At 37.6% G+C, this 18,994-nt stretch overlaps 1 protein-coding gene across 22 annotated transcripts in view; it reads left to right on the top strand.

The window, feature by feature from the left end:
• KDM4C (lysine demethylase 4C) overlaps positions 1-18,994 on the top strand; it is a 510,087-nt gene that overhangs the window by 88,767 nt on the left and 402,326 nt on the right. For 20 of the 22 annotated variants that reach the window (XR_006603630.1, XR_006603631.1, XR_006603632.1 and 17 more), the window contains one exon: positions 5,920-6,113. The exons of the other annotated variants lie outside the window; for them this stretch is intronic. Coding sequence is in view for 17 of the 20 variants with exons in the window: in XM_045069842.1 (XP_044925777.1) it covers positions 5,920-6,113 (194 nt within the window). In the remaining 3 variants the exon portion in view is untranslated. The remainder of the gene's footprint in view (positions 1-5,919; positions 6,114-18,994) is intronic. 22 annotated transcript variants of the gene reach the window in all.

The raw sequence follows: 18,994 nt of genomic DNA, 5'->3' as shown, positions 1-18,994 counted from the left end.
TTTTGCAGAAGTGGCCACAGATGTATTTATTTTGTTTGACCCACATGGTTTTAAAAGTTGGTTCATATCCCATAACATTTGGATTTGGGGCTCGTCAGAAGATCTGGCAGCTTTTCTAGTGACAGCAATAGACAGGAGTTGAGTAATGGCTGTCCTTGTTAGAAAGGGTAGTAGATGTCTCCAAATGGGTAGGTCTCCCCATTTGGGAAATGAGTAAAGTCTCCAAATGGTCTTCCCTATCCCGCTTTGACTTACACCTGGCTGCTTCACTCACTGATGTTACCTGCTGTGCTCTTTGAGCACCTGAATTTGTAACTCCTGCTTTATCACATAGCTCTTCACTTCTTGCTGTGCTCTTTGGAACATGCTGCGACAATTATCTTTGAGGTGAGGTGGGCCCTGAACCCCGGGAATACCACTCTAACAAGCTGTGGTACTGAAACCCCTTCCCATGTTTCTGAAAGAAAAATTTAGTTAGAAAGGAAATTAAAAAAAAAAAAGTTTCATATGTATTTTGTAATCTTACCTTTGCAGTTTTCCTGTAAGGTAGGCAAGTCTGGATTTATGTATTTTTGGGAAGTCTTAGGACCCCACTTCTGTTGAACAAGGATATAATTTTTGAAAATAGTTCCATTAAACACTGGACCTTTACTATGGCTGTTTCAAAGTGGTCACAGTCTTGTCAGGGCCCAGCTGGCTGCTCTGCTACAAATGACCATTGAGAAGCCATCAGATCCTATAACCCTGCTAAGTGCTGGAGCCAGCATTTGATTAGAGAGCTTTTGACCCATGTGCAGCATGTTGCTTTTCTGAGATCGCGTCATTCTTTGAGATAGAAATTCTTTATTCCATTTTGCTATTTGCTGAGTGAGGGCAGAAAAAGAGTGTGTAACCTTGATTTTCATAAGTTTACTAATTTGTCTTTTGTTTTAGAACAACCTTTATGTAGGCTTTGGTGGATGTGCCTTTATTTTTCTTTCCTAAAGATTTTATTTATTTGAGGTTTGCCTTGGTGGCTCAGTTGGTTAAGCATCTGCCTTGGGCTCAAGTCATTATCCCAGGGTCCTGGGATGGAGTCCTGCATGGGTCTGCCTGCTTAGCAGGAATTTGCTTCTCCCTCTGCCCTTCCCTGTATTTGTGCTCCCTCTTTCTCTCTCAGAAAAAAAAAAAAAAAAAAGATTTTATTTGAGAGAGAGAAAGAGAGCAGAAGTGCGTTGGGGGCAGAGGTAGGCAGAAGGAGAAGCAGACTCCTTGTTTAGCAGGGAGCCAGATGACAGGCTCAATCCCAGCACCCTGAGATCATGAACTGAGCTAAAGGCAGATAGATGCTTAATTGACTGAGCCACCCGGGTGCCCTGTGCCTTCCTTTTTATATGCTTTTTTTTTTTTTTTTTTTAAAAACCCCGTTCTCTGGTCATCAGTATGTTTGATAGTTTTAAAAATTTGGTCATGTCTTCTGTCTTCCCTTCCTAGTTTTAATCTCTTTGTCTTCATTTAGAAATACCTTTTTGGGAAGGTTTTAAATGCATTAAATTTACATTCTATGTATTTTTAGGTGGCACAATCAAATTACATATGCGTGTTATGACAATAGATGGAACCATATTCCAGCCACCCATCACATACCCTGGGGTCTAAAATGCCATCGCAGTTGTGGCTCAAATTATTTTCTCTTTTACTACTGAGTTCTTTGGGCTGTGACATTTAAGGAGCAGTTTACTATAATCCTTCCCTGAATGTGCTGTCCCACACAGCATGATTTTTTTTTTAATTTATTTATTTAACAGACAGAGATCACAAGTAGGCAGGGGTGGGGGGTGGGAAGCCCGATGCAGGGTTTGATCCCAGGACGCCGAGACCATGACCTGAGCCGAAGGCAGAGGCCTTAACCCACTGAGCCACCCAGGCACTCCCTACACAGCATGATTTTATGGAATTTTTATGTATTAGATAAACAAGATTCCATGGTTAAGGGTTATTTGGTAAATTTGGAGTTAGGCAGAGTTAAACAGACTTTCTTATAAAGGACCTCTCACATGCTTTGGAGTACCTATCAGCTCTATGACTCTCTAAGAGGAGGAGAAATAGAAGCCAAAGTTTGACTATATCTGCTGGTAGGACTAATGTCCCATTGGAAATATTTTGGGAAAAAACTGGTTTTCTATGAGCTTTTCATTATTTCTCTGTGTTAGGTGGGAATGGCTTATTATTGGTGAGGTTTCTAACATGATATGTTGATGCTATGTCATCCTTCAGTCTTCTAGTGACTGAGTGCAGTCACTGTAGGGGGAGTCACAGATGTGCACAGTCCTGAGGAGAGGTTGCTTATTGCCCCGGCTATGGCCTATTTCAGGGACACAGGCCCGGAGCACAAGGGCCAGGAACTCAAACTTGGTACTGTCTTTCTGGAGATATATAAATGTATTGTTCCTGTTCTGATGTTACTCCCACTGTGAAATCCAAAGCCTGGTCTTCAGACAGCACCTGGCTCTGGTTATGGTAATGAAGACTTAAGAGTTCTTTCAAACTGCCATCAGATTCCTGATAGGTGGAAGATACAGAGATTGAAAGGAGAAATCCTTCATAAACTTCTCAGTTATGTGTATCTGCACAAATCATGGGCCAATTGTGAGCAGAAAACCTGACAGATACAGGGTAAATAGACAAATGGAGCGGGACAGGCCCAGAATGCCAAATGGGTGATTGGAGTGAAGGGAGTGGGACCTGGCAGGTAATGTCTGCCTAGTGGAAGTCAGGTGAATTACAAATATACAAAACAGATGCTCAAGCATCTCTTGAAAGATATGTGGGAGAGCTTTATTTGAGGGGATGGAATCTGAGAAAAGGCTTTGACTATGAACTTGGGCTGGTGTGCAGACTTTCTGCTCAGACTCAGTGGCTGTAAACTTTGAATAGTTTGACAAATCCCGTTCTGTCATGTGGGGCTTGTTTATAGCTAATGTCTTTTGAGATTGCTTTTACACTAAATGAGTTCTGTTACCACCTCCACAAAAGTGAAGCAGGCTTGCATTTTAAGCTTTGCCAGTGTGTGTGTAGGATGTCTCTCCGTGTGGGTAGGAAGAATTTGGGGACTTTATGGGTTTGCCTGTCCTAAATTTTAGCTCCTTGGATCTTTGTTGAGGAGGCTGAGAGAAGAGGATGACACGTTTTATTTTAAGATGATCAGAACTGAAAGCATGGAGTTTAGGTCAGGAAGCAAATTTAGGTTTATCTTTGCCACCTACTACTAGCTAGGAGTATTAGTTTTTCCATTTGCTCATTTGGGTATAATGTTACATATTTTACAGGATTGTTTTGAATAGGTATAGAATGTAGGTATGTGTAGTGTAATGGAGTAGAGTATGGTATAACAGTTTGTCTAAATGACAAACTAGGTGTACTCCTTTTCTTTTTTTTTTTTTAATAGATTTTATTTATTTATTTGACAGACAGAGATCACAGGTAGGCAGAGAGGCAGGCAGAGAGAGAGGAGAAAGCAGGCTCCCCGCTGAGCAGAGAGCCCGATGTGGGGCTTGATCCCAGGACCCTCGGATCATGATCTGAGCTGAAGGCAGAGGCCTTAACCCGCTGAGCCACCCAGGCGCCCTGGTGTACTGCTTTTCTAACTCTCTGAGGACAACCTGGACTCTCAGTGTTTGAGCAGAGTCTGTCCTTGGTAGCTGTTAGGTAGTTCAGTCAGTAGTAGAGGACACAAATTGGAGAAGGAATTTTGAAGCAGTAAGATTTATTCTTAGTCTGTGTTATGTCAGTTACTCTTAATATAACCTCTTTAGTTGAAATATTATGACTTTTTGTTTTAATAAAATAAATTGAATTTCAGCATCATGGCAACTATGGCTCTGTCCAGAAGAAAGTACTGCAAATATGTTACTTGCCCATTTATGGAAAGAACCATTAATGGAAAGAATTTCACAGGACTTTATTATCACTTATCTCATTGTTTGGGGAGGCTTTCTAGTCAGACTTATTAGAGAATAGTGGAGATGTCTATTTCATAGGTTCTAAGAAATAGTAGGTGTTATTTTCCAAAGATTTTGTGTCTGTTAGTATATTCAGTACTCTGAACAACTTGAGGAAGATGCTGTAGCTCTCATGTTTTCATGAAGTCAGACTGAAAGCACAGAAAGTCTCAGTGATTTTTGCCCTGGTCAGTGGCAGAGCTGGGGCTATAATCTAGGTCTTCTTTCAGTATTCTTTCTTCTTCACTTTCTTCCCCTTAGAGCTGCAGGTCAAGGGATGTCAAAGGATTTAGCTTCAGTTATTCCTGAAAGATAATATCAGTTAGAAATAAAGAAAAGAATCTTAGGAATTTCAGAGGAATAGTTTGTTCTTAAATTTTCAAGCTCATTCAGTTTTAAAATGATTCCTCTAATATGGTGCTCATTTATTACTTTAGATTCATTGCCTCAGTAATGACTTTCAAATTGGACTCTATTATTAGAGTGATTGGACTGAGGTCTGATTGGACTAGAGTTGAGAGACTGCATCACTATAAATAGAGTGTGATAAAACATTTTATAGAATCTGATTTAATTTTTATGAGGTCTCATAAGTTGGAATCTAGGATCTTCTCTAAATAGATACTTTGACCAATTTCTAAATGCACACTTCCCACTGTGGGGTTTAAGTTGTAGATAGAGTGGCTGCTTAGGGGAATTTGGGAATTAAATTATTTTCCCTGGGACTTTTAATTATGTCACCTGAGGCAGAACTTCAGTAACTGCTGCATCAATAACTTTCCTAACCCAAAGCATGAGGAAGTAAAGTTAGTACACTGATTAGAGAATTATCTACAGACCTGTATAAAAACAGAACAACCCTGGAAGTTTTTAGTGTATAAGGGAAATATTAGATGTGGTAGTCTATGTAGTCATTGGAGAAGGTTTTATCAGTATAGAGGGAACACATTTAATAAACTTCTTTAATAGCACCACGAGGAGACTAAATTAGATTTAAAGGGATTGCAGTTTCCTCATGATTGCATCGAATGGGCCCAATCCCTAATGTTTATGTTTCATTATGAGAAAGGCATGTATTTCTTATAAAAGGAAAAATACACAGTTTTTTAAAGATCTTAAGCAGTTATGAGTTATAATTGAGTAATTGGTAAGTTATAATAAAACCAGAATCTTTTCCTAGTATCAGTGATTCTATCCTTTTCTTTCTATCATCACCATTATTGCTGTAAAACTAGATTTTCCCAGCAATTTTATTAAAGTTTGGATAACTATTTTTTAATCATTTGTTCTGTGTTTAAAACTTCCCATCAACGTAAGAAGTTAATATTTAGTTGAAGGAACAGTAAAAGCACAAAAATCTCTGGTTTAGAAGAAAAATCTCTGAGTTTTTCCCATAATTAGAGGTGGAATTTTTAGGAAATGATGTATCACATGCTAAAATGAAATGAATAGGGATGAGAGTGGGAGCCCAAAAGAAATATTTTGCCATTGGTATCTTGAGATAATGTCTGATATTGAACATGACTTCTAAAATAATGTACAAATAAATTAAAAAGGAAAATGCTACCTCCTTTCTCAAATAAAAGGCTTGTGTGCCAAACATGGAAAAGCTCACTTCAAATCATATTCTTTGAATCAGTGATTTTTTTTACAAACAACAGATGAGGGGTGGGGATTTAATTTATACTTGCATTTGGATCAGGAAGTTTTTTTGCTATACTTTCATACTTATGTTCATATAGAGCTACATTATGCCAGTAATAATCTTGGATAATTAATAATTGATATATCACCTGAATAATGATTTCTCTATTTTTCATTTCTCAGTGAATTAAAATACACAGTGTGATAATTTTGTCACATGACAGTTTGATTAGTAAATGTTATCTTTATTAGCTTATTAATGTTTGATTTTTTTTTTTCTCTCTCCTGGTTCCAGGGTGTGGATGAATGGAACATAGCTCGCCTAAATACAGTCTTGGATGTGGTTGAGGAAGAGTGCGGTATTTCTATAGAGGGTGTAAATACTCCTTATCTCTATTTTGGCATGTGGAAAACCACATTCGCGTGGCACACCGAGGATATGGACCTCTACAGCATTAATTATCTCCACTTTGGAGAGCCCAAGTCTTGGCAAGTTACATGTTTAATATTCATTTGCTTAAGAGTTTTGAAATTTGGGCAATATGAACCTACTGAAGAGGATTTTCTTCCCTTATCTGGTGAATTCAGATTTATGTGAATTGAAAGTTTTTGAGTGTAATAATTGATTGTGTTCTGTTTTGCCCATGGTTTTGCTCAAAACTGTAAAGCTAGTGGTGACTGGTGTATCTAAAGTGGCTTCAGATCATTTTGTGGGGCATGGATTGATAAAAGAATTTGTTAGGCATTTTTACTTCTCTGAGCATTTGTTGGAAGGTATGCTGGAAATAGTTAAGAGTGAAAGGTGACTTCATTGATGTTGGGTATTAGGTAACAGTAATGATATTCTGGTCCAGCTTCTTCTAAATAAATGATAAGAGTAGGAAAGGAGGGATCAATCAAGAGGCCTGCTCTTGCTCTTTGGGTGATGGGCAGGGGAAAAGAATGTTATTGTTAATATGTGTTCTTAACTTGCAGTTTCCTGTGTTTGTGAGCCTCTTCACATGTCTTTCTGAGCAATGACTTAAAGATGTGTGGCTTTGTAAAATACATCATGTAGTATATTCTTCTGTACTTGCTGGTACACATACATAATTGCTAGTTTGTCAGTTATCCTGGGATCCTTTGTGGTTAGCCAGTTTCCTGTTTTGAACTTGTTTTTGTGGGTTTTAGTTTTAGGGAAATTTAAATATCAATTCTGTTTTCTATAATACACATATATGCAGGAGAACACAGACAGAAGCATATGAGATATGACCTTGACCAATACAGGAAAGATGATGTTTTCAATGGATGTGAACATGATAGGTTGCTCTTCAGGTGCTTGTGTCAACCCAGTAGCTTTCCTGCCTCCTAAAGATAATGGCCTCTTTCCAAGTTCTCCTGTTGATTAGGTATTGAGATGCAGTAATTTGGGGATAATTTCTACCTCCATTTTGCCATTATCACTTGCCCTTGAGGTTTTTTTCATGTGTTGAGTATGAAGTTGTAAATTTTCTTCAAAAAATTCAAATATAGGGACGCCTGGGTGGCTCAGTTGGTTAAGCAGCTGCCTTCGGCTCAGGTCATGATCCCAGCGTCCTGGGATCGAGTCCCACATCGGGCTCCTTGCTCCACGGGGAGCCTGCTTCTCCCTCTGACTCTGCCTTCCACTCTGTCTGCCTGTGCTCGCTTTCGCTCGCTCTCTCTCTGACAAATAAATAAATAAATAAAATCTTTAAAAAAAAAAAATTCAAATATAGCAAAAGTTCCTAATAATTACAAATGACATTTAGTTGGAAGGCAAGTTTTAGGTAGAAGAGCAAAGTTCCTAGGGCATACAAGAAAAATCCAGGCAGTTCTGATTTCTTATGGAGTTTTATGATCTAAAAAAAGGGGGAGGCTGTTAAACATATATTAAAGGTGTTTTACTTGCGTGTTTCATTTCATAAATCCTGAGCAATCTGCTCTCTAAATGGAATAAATAAAAATTTTAAATATTTTAAATAAAACATTTTTAATAGGTGGTCTAGGACCCAGAGAGGCCTTTGTGATAGACTGGTATGATGGGACTATTCATTACATAGGTGTTTACTGAGGGCCAGTTTTGAGCACATGCTTAAGGCCATGTGGGTCTTTGTCATGTTTCTTCAACACCACCATAACATCTGTTGGAATGTCATCCTTTAGTACTTTTGGGACTTAACTTTGAGAGACTTAGATAAATATTTTAAGCAATTCCTAGGCACCTGGGCAGTCTCTCAGCCGCATAATTACCTCCATGCTCTTTCTGATATTCACTTTCAGTGTGAACAAAATTAAATGAAATGGGTAAATCCAACCCATGTTGGTAAAATTTAGTGTATAGGCAACTATATACTTTATTTTCTTTAAGAAATCGGAAAAGTTAGTAACAAAATTTTTCTGGAGGTGTTTTAGATGTTAGCTAATGAGAATGCCCAGGACAATAATTTGAAATTATAGTATTAGAGGAGTTTATTTTATTCCACCACCCTCCACTATTAGAGGAGTTTTGATGATATCTCTGCTTTCTTATCAAGAAAGATGATCCTTTCCGCGTACTTCCTGAACAGAATTATGTTATCTCCTAAAGATCACTTAGGGGAGAGTATTCTGGTCAGGGAGAAAACTGATTCTAGAGTCTTGTGGCTTTGTGAAAGAGTACCACTGTTCATGAATGAGAATAATTATGCCCATTTTCAAAGAATTTCTTTCTGCTAGCATCTATATTTTCTGTAATTACTCTATTAGTTACTATAGACATATAGACTTCATTATATGCATTAAAGGTAGATTTATAATGTCACTGTTATCTTTAACCTTGACCATTATTTATAATGATAAAATAATAAAACCCAGCAGTGAGTTATGACCACTAATCTACATTCCACTTTCTAAGATAACTACTGTAGAAAAGAATGATATAAATGACTCTAAGGATATTTCCAAGTAGATTTATGAAAGATTATATTAGTTCAGCATAAATAATTTTGAGTTAAAGTGTTTTATCACTAAAATTCATTTTAGTACTCATCATGATATATTTTAAGTGAGCTTTGAAAGGTAGTAGAAGCAGTACAAATTTATATAAATATGGGAGGTAGGCAGTGTCTGTTGGCAGAGCTTAGATTCAAGGGACAGCAATCTGGGCTCTATTCCTTATTCTACTACTAACGTTTGTGGCTTTGGACAGATAACTATACTCCTTTGTTTGTTTATTTTGAAGGATTTTATTTATTTTAGAGAGGTGTTGGGGTGGTTGGGGGTAAGAGGAGCAGAAGGGGAGGAAGAGGGAGAGGGAGAGGGAGAGGGAGATAATCTCCTGTTGACTCCACACTGAGCAAGGAGCCCAGCTCAGGGCTTACCCTATCTAGGAAATGAGAAGATGAGGAGGTGACATAAGGTTCTCTGTGTGCATGCATGTACGAGCACTGGTTTTGTTTTCTGCTGTCTTCTTCTTATTGAGTTGTATGTGGGATAGTTGTGTTTACTTTTCTCCGGGGGGGCTCTCATCCGTGCTTGACATCTCTGAACCTAGCAATGTGTCTTTTCCTTCAGGCCTTATAGGCTGGTGTTGAATTTTGACTTCTTCAATTCTTCCCTTAAGCCATCAGCTTTTGGATGTGATTGTTGCAAAATTGCCTAAGATTTCCTCCTTAATTCCATGTTTACAGTGTTCTCTGCCTGCATATCTCTTCTTTTTTGCCCAGAGGCTTTCTGGACTATCTGCTGCCCTTACTTTAAGATATTTGTTTTTGCACCAGGTGCTTTTGACTACCTCCTCACAGTTTCCTGTGCTTCCCTGAAGTTGGGGTCTGTGTCTGCCTTTGAATCATCAGCACTTAACATAAGGCCTGGCTATAGGACCGAGGCTCTGTACATAATTCTTGATTGTATCAGGAGAGTGTTGTTTTGCAACAGTTTGTTTAAGGGCAAACAAGGAAATATATAGAACATTTTATAAAGATTTTTGTCCAAAGTATAGTTAATTAAGAACACTCATTTTCCTGGGATTTCTGAGTAGCTGCAGATGCACAGATCCAGGTAGAAGCCTTGAGACATACTTTTCTGGGCACTGAGTGTGGCAGATTTTGCTGAGTAAGTGTGCATGAACCAGGGTTGTAGTGAAGAGACTTTAGAGGAGATGATGATTTATTTAAATATTTCTGGCATAAAGGTTTAGGGGAGAAAGAATGCTTTAAATAAGCAGATGGAAAAGTGCTTTAGCAGTCATTGGTAAAGTATTTATTTTCTTGGAATGGACATTGACTTTGGAGCCAGAAGGCCTGTTTTAAAATCTCAGTCTGTCACTTACCGGCTGAATGACTTGGGCAAATAACTACTTTTTTCATCATGAATTTCTTTAACTGCTGAATGGAGGCATGATTTATTCTCTCTCTCCTTATAGAACTTCTAGGAGGGTCCAGGGATATATTTTCTGTAAAAGTGCGATGTAAACTGTAAAGTACTATACAAATATTTCCAATTACTATTATTTTAATAACCTTACGAAAATCATTTTTAGGTCTTAGTAATGACTAAGCCTGAACTTGGCAAGATATATCTCTATATAATACAGTAGGGTTTTCAAGGCTAAATGAAATATAATTCTCCCTTTCAAATGTCATATGTGATAGTGGTTAATTGCTGGGAGATGTAGAATTTAGATGGTTCCTCAAATCCTGTGTCCAAACACAGTGAATAAGAGACTTCCAGACTTACTCTCTAGAGAATGAGGTCAGATTTGAGAGGACTTGTCTTAAGCTATGAAAATGTCTAAAATCAGGCAAGAAGTTTTCTCCTGGATGTTTTTAGAAAAATTAAGAATGGGCTGTAGTATTTTGGACTTTGTTAAATTTTATTCAACTGTGAGGTTTTATAAAAGTACCATGTAGCATTAAGAAGTATCAGATTATTCAGGATAAATAGTTTAAACTTAGTTTGATGCTTTTCCATTAGATCATTTGTTCAGTATTGTGTGAAGAGCAAGAGGTTTTTGTACCTGAGTCTTGTGTTTTGAGTTCTGACATTACTTTTTACTGAGCATGTGACCTGGGCAGTTATTATATAACCTCCATGCCTCAGTTTCTTCTCCTAAAACACTCCGAAGGTTCTAAGGTTTTGTGGATGAAGTAAAATACAGTGTATAAAGCATGTGCCACAGCTCTTGATATATCATAAGTGCTCAGTCAATAATATTTCATAAATTTCAGTTAAATACATATTGCATGTCCTATCTAAGACCACATAGATCATATATTAATAAGAATTCTTGGTTCTAAATGACACAAACCTAGTTTAAGCAAAAGGATATCTGCTAGTGTATATGGTTGGAATAAGCTAGAAGCATGGCTCAGTCCAGGGATCAGGTGCTCTTAATTGGGTATTTGTCTCACCCTTTCTCTGAATATTTCCCTCTCTCCATTCACTCCCCTCCATCTTACCCCTTGCTCTTTTTCTTCTTCCTTTCTTCCTGTATAGAGGAAATGCTGTTTACTAATAAATAAGTATTCAATTATTGTTGACTTTTAGAATTCAGTTCTCTAGTTCACTCGCATATCTCCCATACCTGGCACGGTATCTGGCATGATTGTAGCGCATAGTAGGTACTCAATATTTGTTAAATAAACAGTCTTACTGAGGAATTTCTTATTGAGGTTATTTCTTTAAACACCTAATGCAGAACATGGCTTTAGGGATTGGACAGCTTGATAATATTTAATGATACATTGAATTAGCAACCCATGGTACTAACTCCTGCTTGTCTACATAGTAAGTTTAGACTCAATATATTCTAACTTCAAATATTAAGGCTAATTAGATAATGGTAAAAGCTGTATCCTTTTGATGGTTTATATAGAGAAAATACTCTTGGAATTAAGTAGTTTCTTTCTGGTTTTAATTACTATTACTAATTACTATTACTACTTTCTAAATAGGAAAAATAGATTTGTATAAATACCTTAACCAACTATTAGTGAAATTAATTGCATAAGCTTTTCTGATTATTTTTAGGCATATGAATGTATAGTTTTTAAGATATTATTGCAAAAGTTTTAAGAAATTGGGAAGATAGTTAAGAAGTAAGGTATTCATTTTGTAATCAGCTACTGGGTATAGAAAGAAGAAAATACAAGGATAAGTGAGAGCAAAAATTTTTATTGATAGAGTGGATCATAGTTTATTTAGACCTGAGCCTGACTTGAGTGTAAACACCACCATACTGGCACACATCCACATGCTTGCAATCCATGGAGTCTCATAGACCCCTGCTCAGCAGAGTTCCCTAAAGGAAGCATCAGTGAGCTCTAGTGTTTGTGATTTTCAAAGCAAATCTCACTCTTTTCCCTGAATTGATGTGATGTAATGCCTTTTTACTAACCAATGGTAAGTGTGGGTTCTCACACAGGAACTCTAAACTTATATTGTGTACTCTTGATACCCCTGGAAAGCATAGCAGGGGCTTGTGAATTCCTCCGGGATGCCTCTTATTTACTTGCTGCTATTCTTTCACGTAAAGCCACCACCATCACTTAACAAGAACCAGAGAGCCCCCTTCAAATGAAAAGAAATTGCTGAATCGAATCCATAACTCTTAGGGAAAAATCAGAAGGTTAATGCAAATGTATTTACTTTGTAGTTAATGGAAAACAAGCATTAGTCCTGTTAGTTTCACAAATTACCATGGCAAATGTCATAGTTCACCAATTATTTTGCTTAGCTTATCTTTTTTCCCCATATTTCTTCCTTCCTTTTCAGACTGTTTTAATCTTACTGTTTAGATAGAGCTTTATAGAAAATACATATTACTTAGTTATTTGTTTTGCAAAAATTATTCTTTGATTTGAGCATATAGGAAGATGGCTCTGTGTATATGTGTGTGAGATTGCACATCTACAGGTAGGCTTGCAAAGAGATTTATGTCCTACTTCTAGGATCTCAAATTTACTCATTCTTTGTAAGTTTATTTTTCAAGGAGTAGGGTTTGACTAGGGTGGTGAAGTATGTTTTGGTTTTGGTTGACTCCATTCCATTTAGTGAAGTCCTTTTTTTCTTTTTTTTTTTAAAAGATTTATTTATTTATTAGAGTGAGAGAGCGAGTGAGCACACACACATGGTTGGGGGGGAGCAGAAGGAAGAGAATCTCAAGCAGACTCCTCTGAGTGTGGGGCCTGATGCGGGGCTCAATCCGAGGACCCTGAGATCATGACCTGAGCTGAAATCAAGAATCAGACACTTAACTGACTGAGCCACCAAGATGCCCCTTAGTGAAGTCCTTTTTCATGTGCCAGGAACCATGCTAATCCTTTCAAGAAAGGACAGAAGTTTTTAGACTTTCTGTAAGTGAAAATTTCTTTAGAAGGTCAATATATAAAACTGAAAATAAAGGAAGAGCTGACCTGGCTGAAATGTGTTTGGTAGGATACTGTCCCTCAGTAACTCTTTTCCTGAAGCACTTTCATCAAGAAACACTGGGTCCAGGAAGGGGGAGGTGGGGAGGAGACAAGGGACGGGCATGGAAAACAGTTTGAAAATCAGTCATTTGATCCTCTAGTCCTGGAAAAATCCCTTTACTGTTTACTGTGATATCTGTTGAGTATTTTGGAGAGATCAGTATTAAGGAACAAAGACTTCTTTAATGTTACCTATAGTTGGTATCAACTAATAATTCATAGTATCTTTTTCATTTCAGGGGGAAAAAACCCATTAGTAATGTGTAAGACACACTTAGATCTTAGAAAATGTTCAGTGGATTAAGTAACACAAAATATATTCTTTCTTGAAAATCAAGTTTTGTGCAGTTACTGTTTTTACTAGGTTTTATAATGATTTCAGACAAAAAATAACTTGGTTTTTATGATTGCTGTGGATATTAATTTACATGTATATGGATATTGAACTGTATTTTGAATTCCAGATTAAAAAGAGCTGCTTATATTTTTAATGCTCAGTTATTCAATGAAATTTCCTCATTAGGATTTCTTTTTTCCTGCAGTTTCCTGACTTATGACTGTCTGCAGATGTGGCTTGTAGAGTTTCTCTTTTTCATTTAATTGTTCTTTAGGAAATAGGCCATAAGAAGCCATAAGTGTGGGGCTAAGCTCTGGCTGAATTCCTTTGCTCAGAGTTTTTTTTTTTTTTTGTTTAGTCTTGTAAGGCCTCAGCTCAGATATCTTGTTCATTAGTCCATGCTTTTAGATGCCTAGCTTTAAGGGACACATACTTATAGACATGTTCATTGTAGCTCAGGAAGCCCACACTGAAACTCAGATTTGTGTGCCAGAGGGGGGGAAGTTAAACTGCAGTAGAGCCATGGGCAGACCCCATAGGCAGCTCCAGCTGGCAAGGCCTTCCGAATTGCTCCAGGTTGAGGCAAGGGGATCAGGCTTTTATATTCACGTATGTATCATTCATTGTATATGGGCCACCACTGCCATGATCTTCAGGGATCTTCAGGGAGGGAACATGATGTTGAGTGGGTGTGAGGTGAGGTGAGAAGTCTTCCTTTGGAGAATGCAGTGAGGGCCTCATCTGGAAGGGGGAGCCTGGCACCTACCATAGCATCCCTGTTTCTCTCACGTCTATCTGTTTTTAAGAACTGGAAATGAATATAAGCAGTCTTATATTTTCTGCAGTTAACTAATGAGACTTTGTAATTTAAAATATGAATGCATATACTTTAATAAATGCACAATATTAAAACATGTTAACATCATTAGTAATATAAAAATGTTAACATAATCACACATGTAAAATCCACAGTTGTTCAGACTTCTTTTTGACACAGTTAGAAATATGCCTTGATTAAAAAGCATATTGTAAATTAACCACTTCAGAAATACTGAGTTTTGTGAAATATAAATAGGTACTTTTTGATTCATCAAGTTTTTGTAACAAGAACCAAAGGGAAACTTTAGTAGTGGTTTACTGGCTTTATTTTTCATATCTACATTTTATTTAAAATGCTGTTGTCTTTTGCTTGATGCACACTGTAATTTTAGCTGGAGAGGTTAGTGATTTTTTTTTTTTTTCCAATTGTGAGTTTTAAAAGTGGATGAAGGTAGGAAGGGTAGCTGGGAGAAGTAAGTATTCTGTGTGAATATTGGAACTTTGTTCTGTTAGCAGCAGGCAGAAGACTTTTTCTTCCAAAAGTTAGATTACCCTCCAGTGATTGCAGTGATCATTGTCTATGGGGAGAAGGGTGCTTATTAGCCCCTTTCACTTCCTTCCGGTTGACATCTTTGTGGTGATTGGTGAGGAAACAGGAATGCAATAAGGGGGTGGAAAGCACATCCTGGGCTTTGGAGCCACATTGGTCTGGTGTTGGGTGCCACCTGTATTATCCTTCTTGCATAAGTAAATTCTAAGCCTTGCCTTGGTTTCCTCATCAGTAAAATGGAGGTAGTAGTAGTAGAACTTGGATTACAGATCTTAGCACGAGGTCTGGTATATTGTAGGTGTTCAATAAATGGTAGCTGTGATGATGTTACACTATTTATTGGTCAGTTAATCTTTTCACTGAGCTTTCAGTCCCTTAGTAACAATAGAGACCAAGTCAGGTAAAAGTGGGGGAGGGTCAGTTTAGACTCGTCTGTCAGAAAACTGTCCTTAGGAATGTGAACTTGATTCTTTTTGGGAGATGACTGCAAGAGGAAACATCAAGAAGAAGAAATGTAAACACAAGAGGAGGAAAGGGCTGTTTCACACACAGTCTCAGTTAAGGGAAGGGAGTAAAGAGCAGCCCTTTTTCAGGACTGATTTACTTGAACATGGCATGGGCCTGGAAGAGGTTCTGCTCTCTGTGCTCTGGACTGGTAAGACTGCCCTGGATGTTACAGGGTAGGTTGAAGCTGAGCCAGCAGGAGGCACCAGCAGCACCCCGTTAAGTGGAGTGACAGAGGGACTCAGGCAGCTGCCTATGTCAGACAGCCCAGTGACAGAGGTGTGGGTGGAGGGGGTGGGGGAAGCTGAGAATATTTATTTCTAAGCATATTAGTGGCAGCCCTAGCGATGCACCCACTCCCCACCAAATTATGGAGACTTTCAGGGAGTGATCTAAAAAGTAGGAATTTCCTTTTGAGAAGTGCTGGTAAATGAGCTTCTAATGGACTTAGGGACTGAGCATATCTTGAAAAGAGAAATACAGTGGACCACTTCATATAGAAAACCTGTATCAGAGAAATGGATCTATTACATTTTGAAAAATATTATTCATTCAAGGTAGTGTTTGTATTACACCTATCAGGAAAACATCATTTTAGGTCTCTTCTTTGAGTAAACCACCAAAAGATGTGCTCGGAGGGATTGTTAACGTTTACCTTGGCTTTCAAATTAGATCTTTTTTGTTGTTGTTGTTGAATTCATAAAAGCTTTTGGTTTTAAATAAAACATTACCCTGTAAATATCTAATTAGTGTGTTCATAGTTCATTAGTGATTCATAGTTTCTAAATATTAGCAGAATTGTTGACAGTATTCATTATATCTGAAACAAAAACACTGTCCTAAAGGTTAAATGAACAATTAATAATTTCACCAAACCAGTATGTACTGGAGACATCTTATTTGGTGGGTTTCAAAGAATACAAAGAAGGGCAATCCACTTTCATATCTTCAAAGAATTAAGTATTAGCTGTATAACCAAGCAATCGTGGTAGATAGTAAAGTGCCTGGCTATTAACTGGGTACTATACAAGGTATGTTAAAAAGGTAATTCAATTTCTGGATTGTGTTAAGCTCTCTCCCACAGAGAACTCAGATTTATGCACACTGAACAACATCTAGCTTTGGAAAGTAGTAGATGGTAAATACTACATGAAAAACATAACAGAAAGGTACTGGGAGAAAGAGAAGGGTGAGATTGCTAAGATTTATAATGGTCAATGAAAGCTTCAAGGAGGTGCAATTTGGGCTTGAAGGTTTGGGATTTGAATTATAATGGAGGGGCCTATTTGAGGTGAGGAGTGAGTAACAGAATAATTCATAGTCTAGTCTACTGAAAGCACACTGTTGATACTTAAGGCTAAGTCTAGATTGTTTGTGTGTGTATCTATGGGGGGGGTGTCCTTGAAAGCCAGGTAGTAAGGAATTAAGGTTCTTATTATATGATAGTGTTTTGAACACTTTAGCTGCCCGGAGAGATCCAGGCAGAGTTCAGTTATGATAGTAGTCTAGTTGAGAGGAGAGGAGGGAGGCAAAAAAGGTAAAAAAAAATTAAATTCTGAGCGCCATGGTGGAGGCTTGTATTCTGATGGGTGAGGCAACAAAAGAGGGAGGGGGAAGCTCTCCTTGGGGGTGGCTCAAGCTGAGCTTGGAAGAAGGTGTGTGTGTGTGTGTGTGTTTAATTTATTTATTTGAGAGAAAGAGAGAGAGAGAGTATGAGAGAAGAGAAGGTCAGAGGGAGAAGCAGACTCCCCATGGAGCTGGGAGCTGGATGTGGGACTTGATATCAGGACTCTGGGATCATGACCTGAGCTGAAGGCAGTTGATTAACCAACTGAGCCACTTAGGAGCCCGGAATGTGTGTTTTTGTTGAGTAGACAAGATTGAGGGCATGTAAAGCCAAGAAATCGGGGATGGAAAATAGTGGAGGTGTGAAGTAGCAAGGGCACCGGAAAGAACTTCAAGTGATTTGTTAAAGCCAAAGAGCAAGTTTGATAGGGACATCAGAAAAGTTGCCAAGATTGCAGCAGGCCTGTGTGCCTTTCAGAGAAGTTTGGCTTCTGTCCTTCAGGTTACAGTCAGCCATTGAAGGTCCAGGACTTTGTCACGATTCACTGCAGTTTGCAGAGATGACTCTTAGCACACTGTAGAAGGTAGTTTGGAAGACAGTGGAGAGCACACCTGTAATCGTCATTTTACACCCCTTGCATCAAGGGGACACACTTAGTGCCTTATGGTCATGGGTCCAATTTAAAGAATTTTTGTTATATGTGTAATGTATGCAGAAAATCTTTCTGGTGATTAGCCTCGAGAAGTTTCACAAGTATCCCTTTAGAAGATGACTTTACAGTAAGAAGAAGATAGCCGTGTGATTTTCTCACAGAGCTGTTGTGTGGACTAACTGAAAGACTATGTCTAATATATTTTTATCCTTATATGTATGTTTATACTTATGTGTATATTTATAATTTATATATAGGTTTATATTTTTTTTGAATATATGGTTGAACCTCAGATTAATGAGCTTTAACTTGGATGCCAATTTTCAGAAAAGTGAATCTCAATGTATATCCCCATCTGTGTTCAGCCATTTGTGCCAGGCATATATCCATCACATGTATGCAAGCACGTATGTGTGTACATATGTGTGTGTATGTGTGTATGACATGGGACATGTGTATGACTTGGGACATGACCATCTTATCTGGGGCATATACAGATTTTTTTCCCCTTTTCTGGGTATATTTGGTGATGTAAACTGGGATTAAAAACAGGTAAGAAGTGGCCAGTGTATAAATAAATTGGATGATTGTTACTGAGTTATGCTAAAATTTTATCTTCCCAATTCAGTTGGAATAATTTCTTAACAGTGCCTTAGGGAACAGGATATATGGTTGCATTTTCTTTTAGAAAATTGCCTAGTTATATTGGATCCAATTAAGTTTTGCATGTGTTATCAATGGCATTAAATGCAACCAAGTGTGGTGTTAAGTAAAATGAGAAAAATTATTTTAGTAAAAATTAACTTGTACTTAATATATATTGAGCTAGTAAACATAGCAAATGTAGGTCTTAACAACATCATTTTTACTTAAAACATGAAATGATCACTTTATTTTTAACATCCTTAAATTTCCTCATTAAACTGCTTATAATATTTATTATTTATGTAATAAAGTGGGAGTTTTTTGTTTTGTTTTTATTATTTATTTATTTATTTTAAGACAGAGTGAGTGAGCAGGAAGGGTAGGGCAAAGGGAGAGGGATCCCTGAGAAAGAATCTTTTTTTTTTTTTTTAAAGATTTTATTTATTTATTTGACAGAGATCACAAGTAGGCAGAAAGGCAGGCAGAGAGAGAGGAGGAAGCAGGATTTCTGGCTCGATCCCAGGACCCTGGGATCATGACCTGAGCTGAATCAGAGACTTTAACCCACTGACCCACCCAGGCACCTCCCCCCCACCCCCACTGAAAGAATCTTAAGTGGGCTCCATGCAGAGCCACCCAGGCAGCCTATGAGATGATTGTTTTAAAATTTGTTAGTAAGTTCACAGTGGATAAGTTCAAGTTTTTCACTTTTGAAAATATTGGGAACTAGAAATGAGTATTTTTGTTCAAGGGTGAAAAATTTTTTTTTCTATAATCAAAATTTTAAAAGTCATAAAATCATAAAAATCAATAAACAGTGCTTTTTTATCGCTGGTAATTTTTTA

The sequence above is a fragment of the Mustela putorius genome, unplaced genomic scaffold (genome assembly GCF_011764305.1).
Source record: "Mustela putorius furo isolate JIRA1106 unplaced genomic scaffold, ASM1176430v1.1 tig00003944_pilon_pilon_pilon, whole genome shotgun sequence".
In the NCBI taxonomy this organism is placed as follows: Eukaryota; Metazoa; Chordata; class Mammalia; order Carnivora; family Mustelidae; genus Mustela; species Mustela putorius.
Note: the sequence above shows the minus strand (reverse complement) of the source record. Positions and strands in the feature narration are given on the sequence as shown.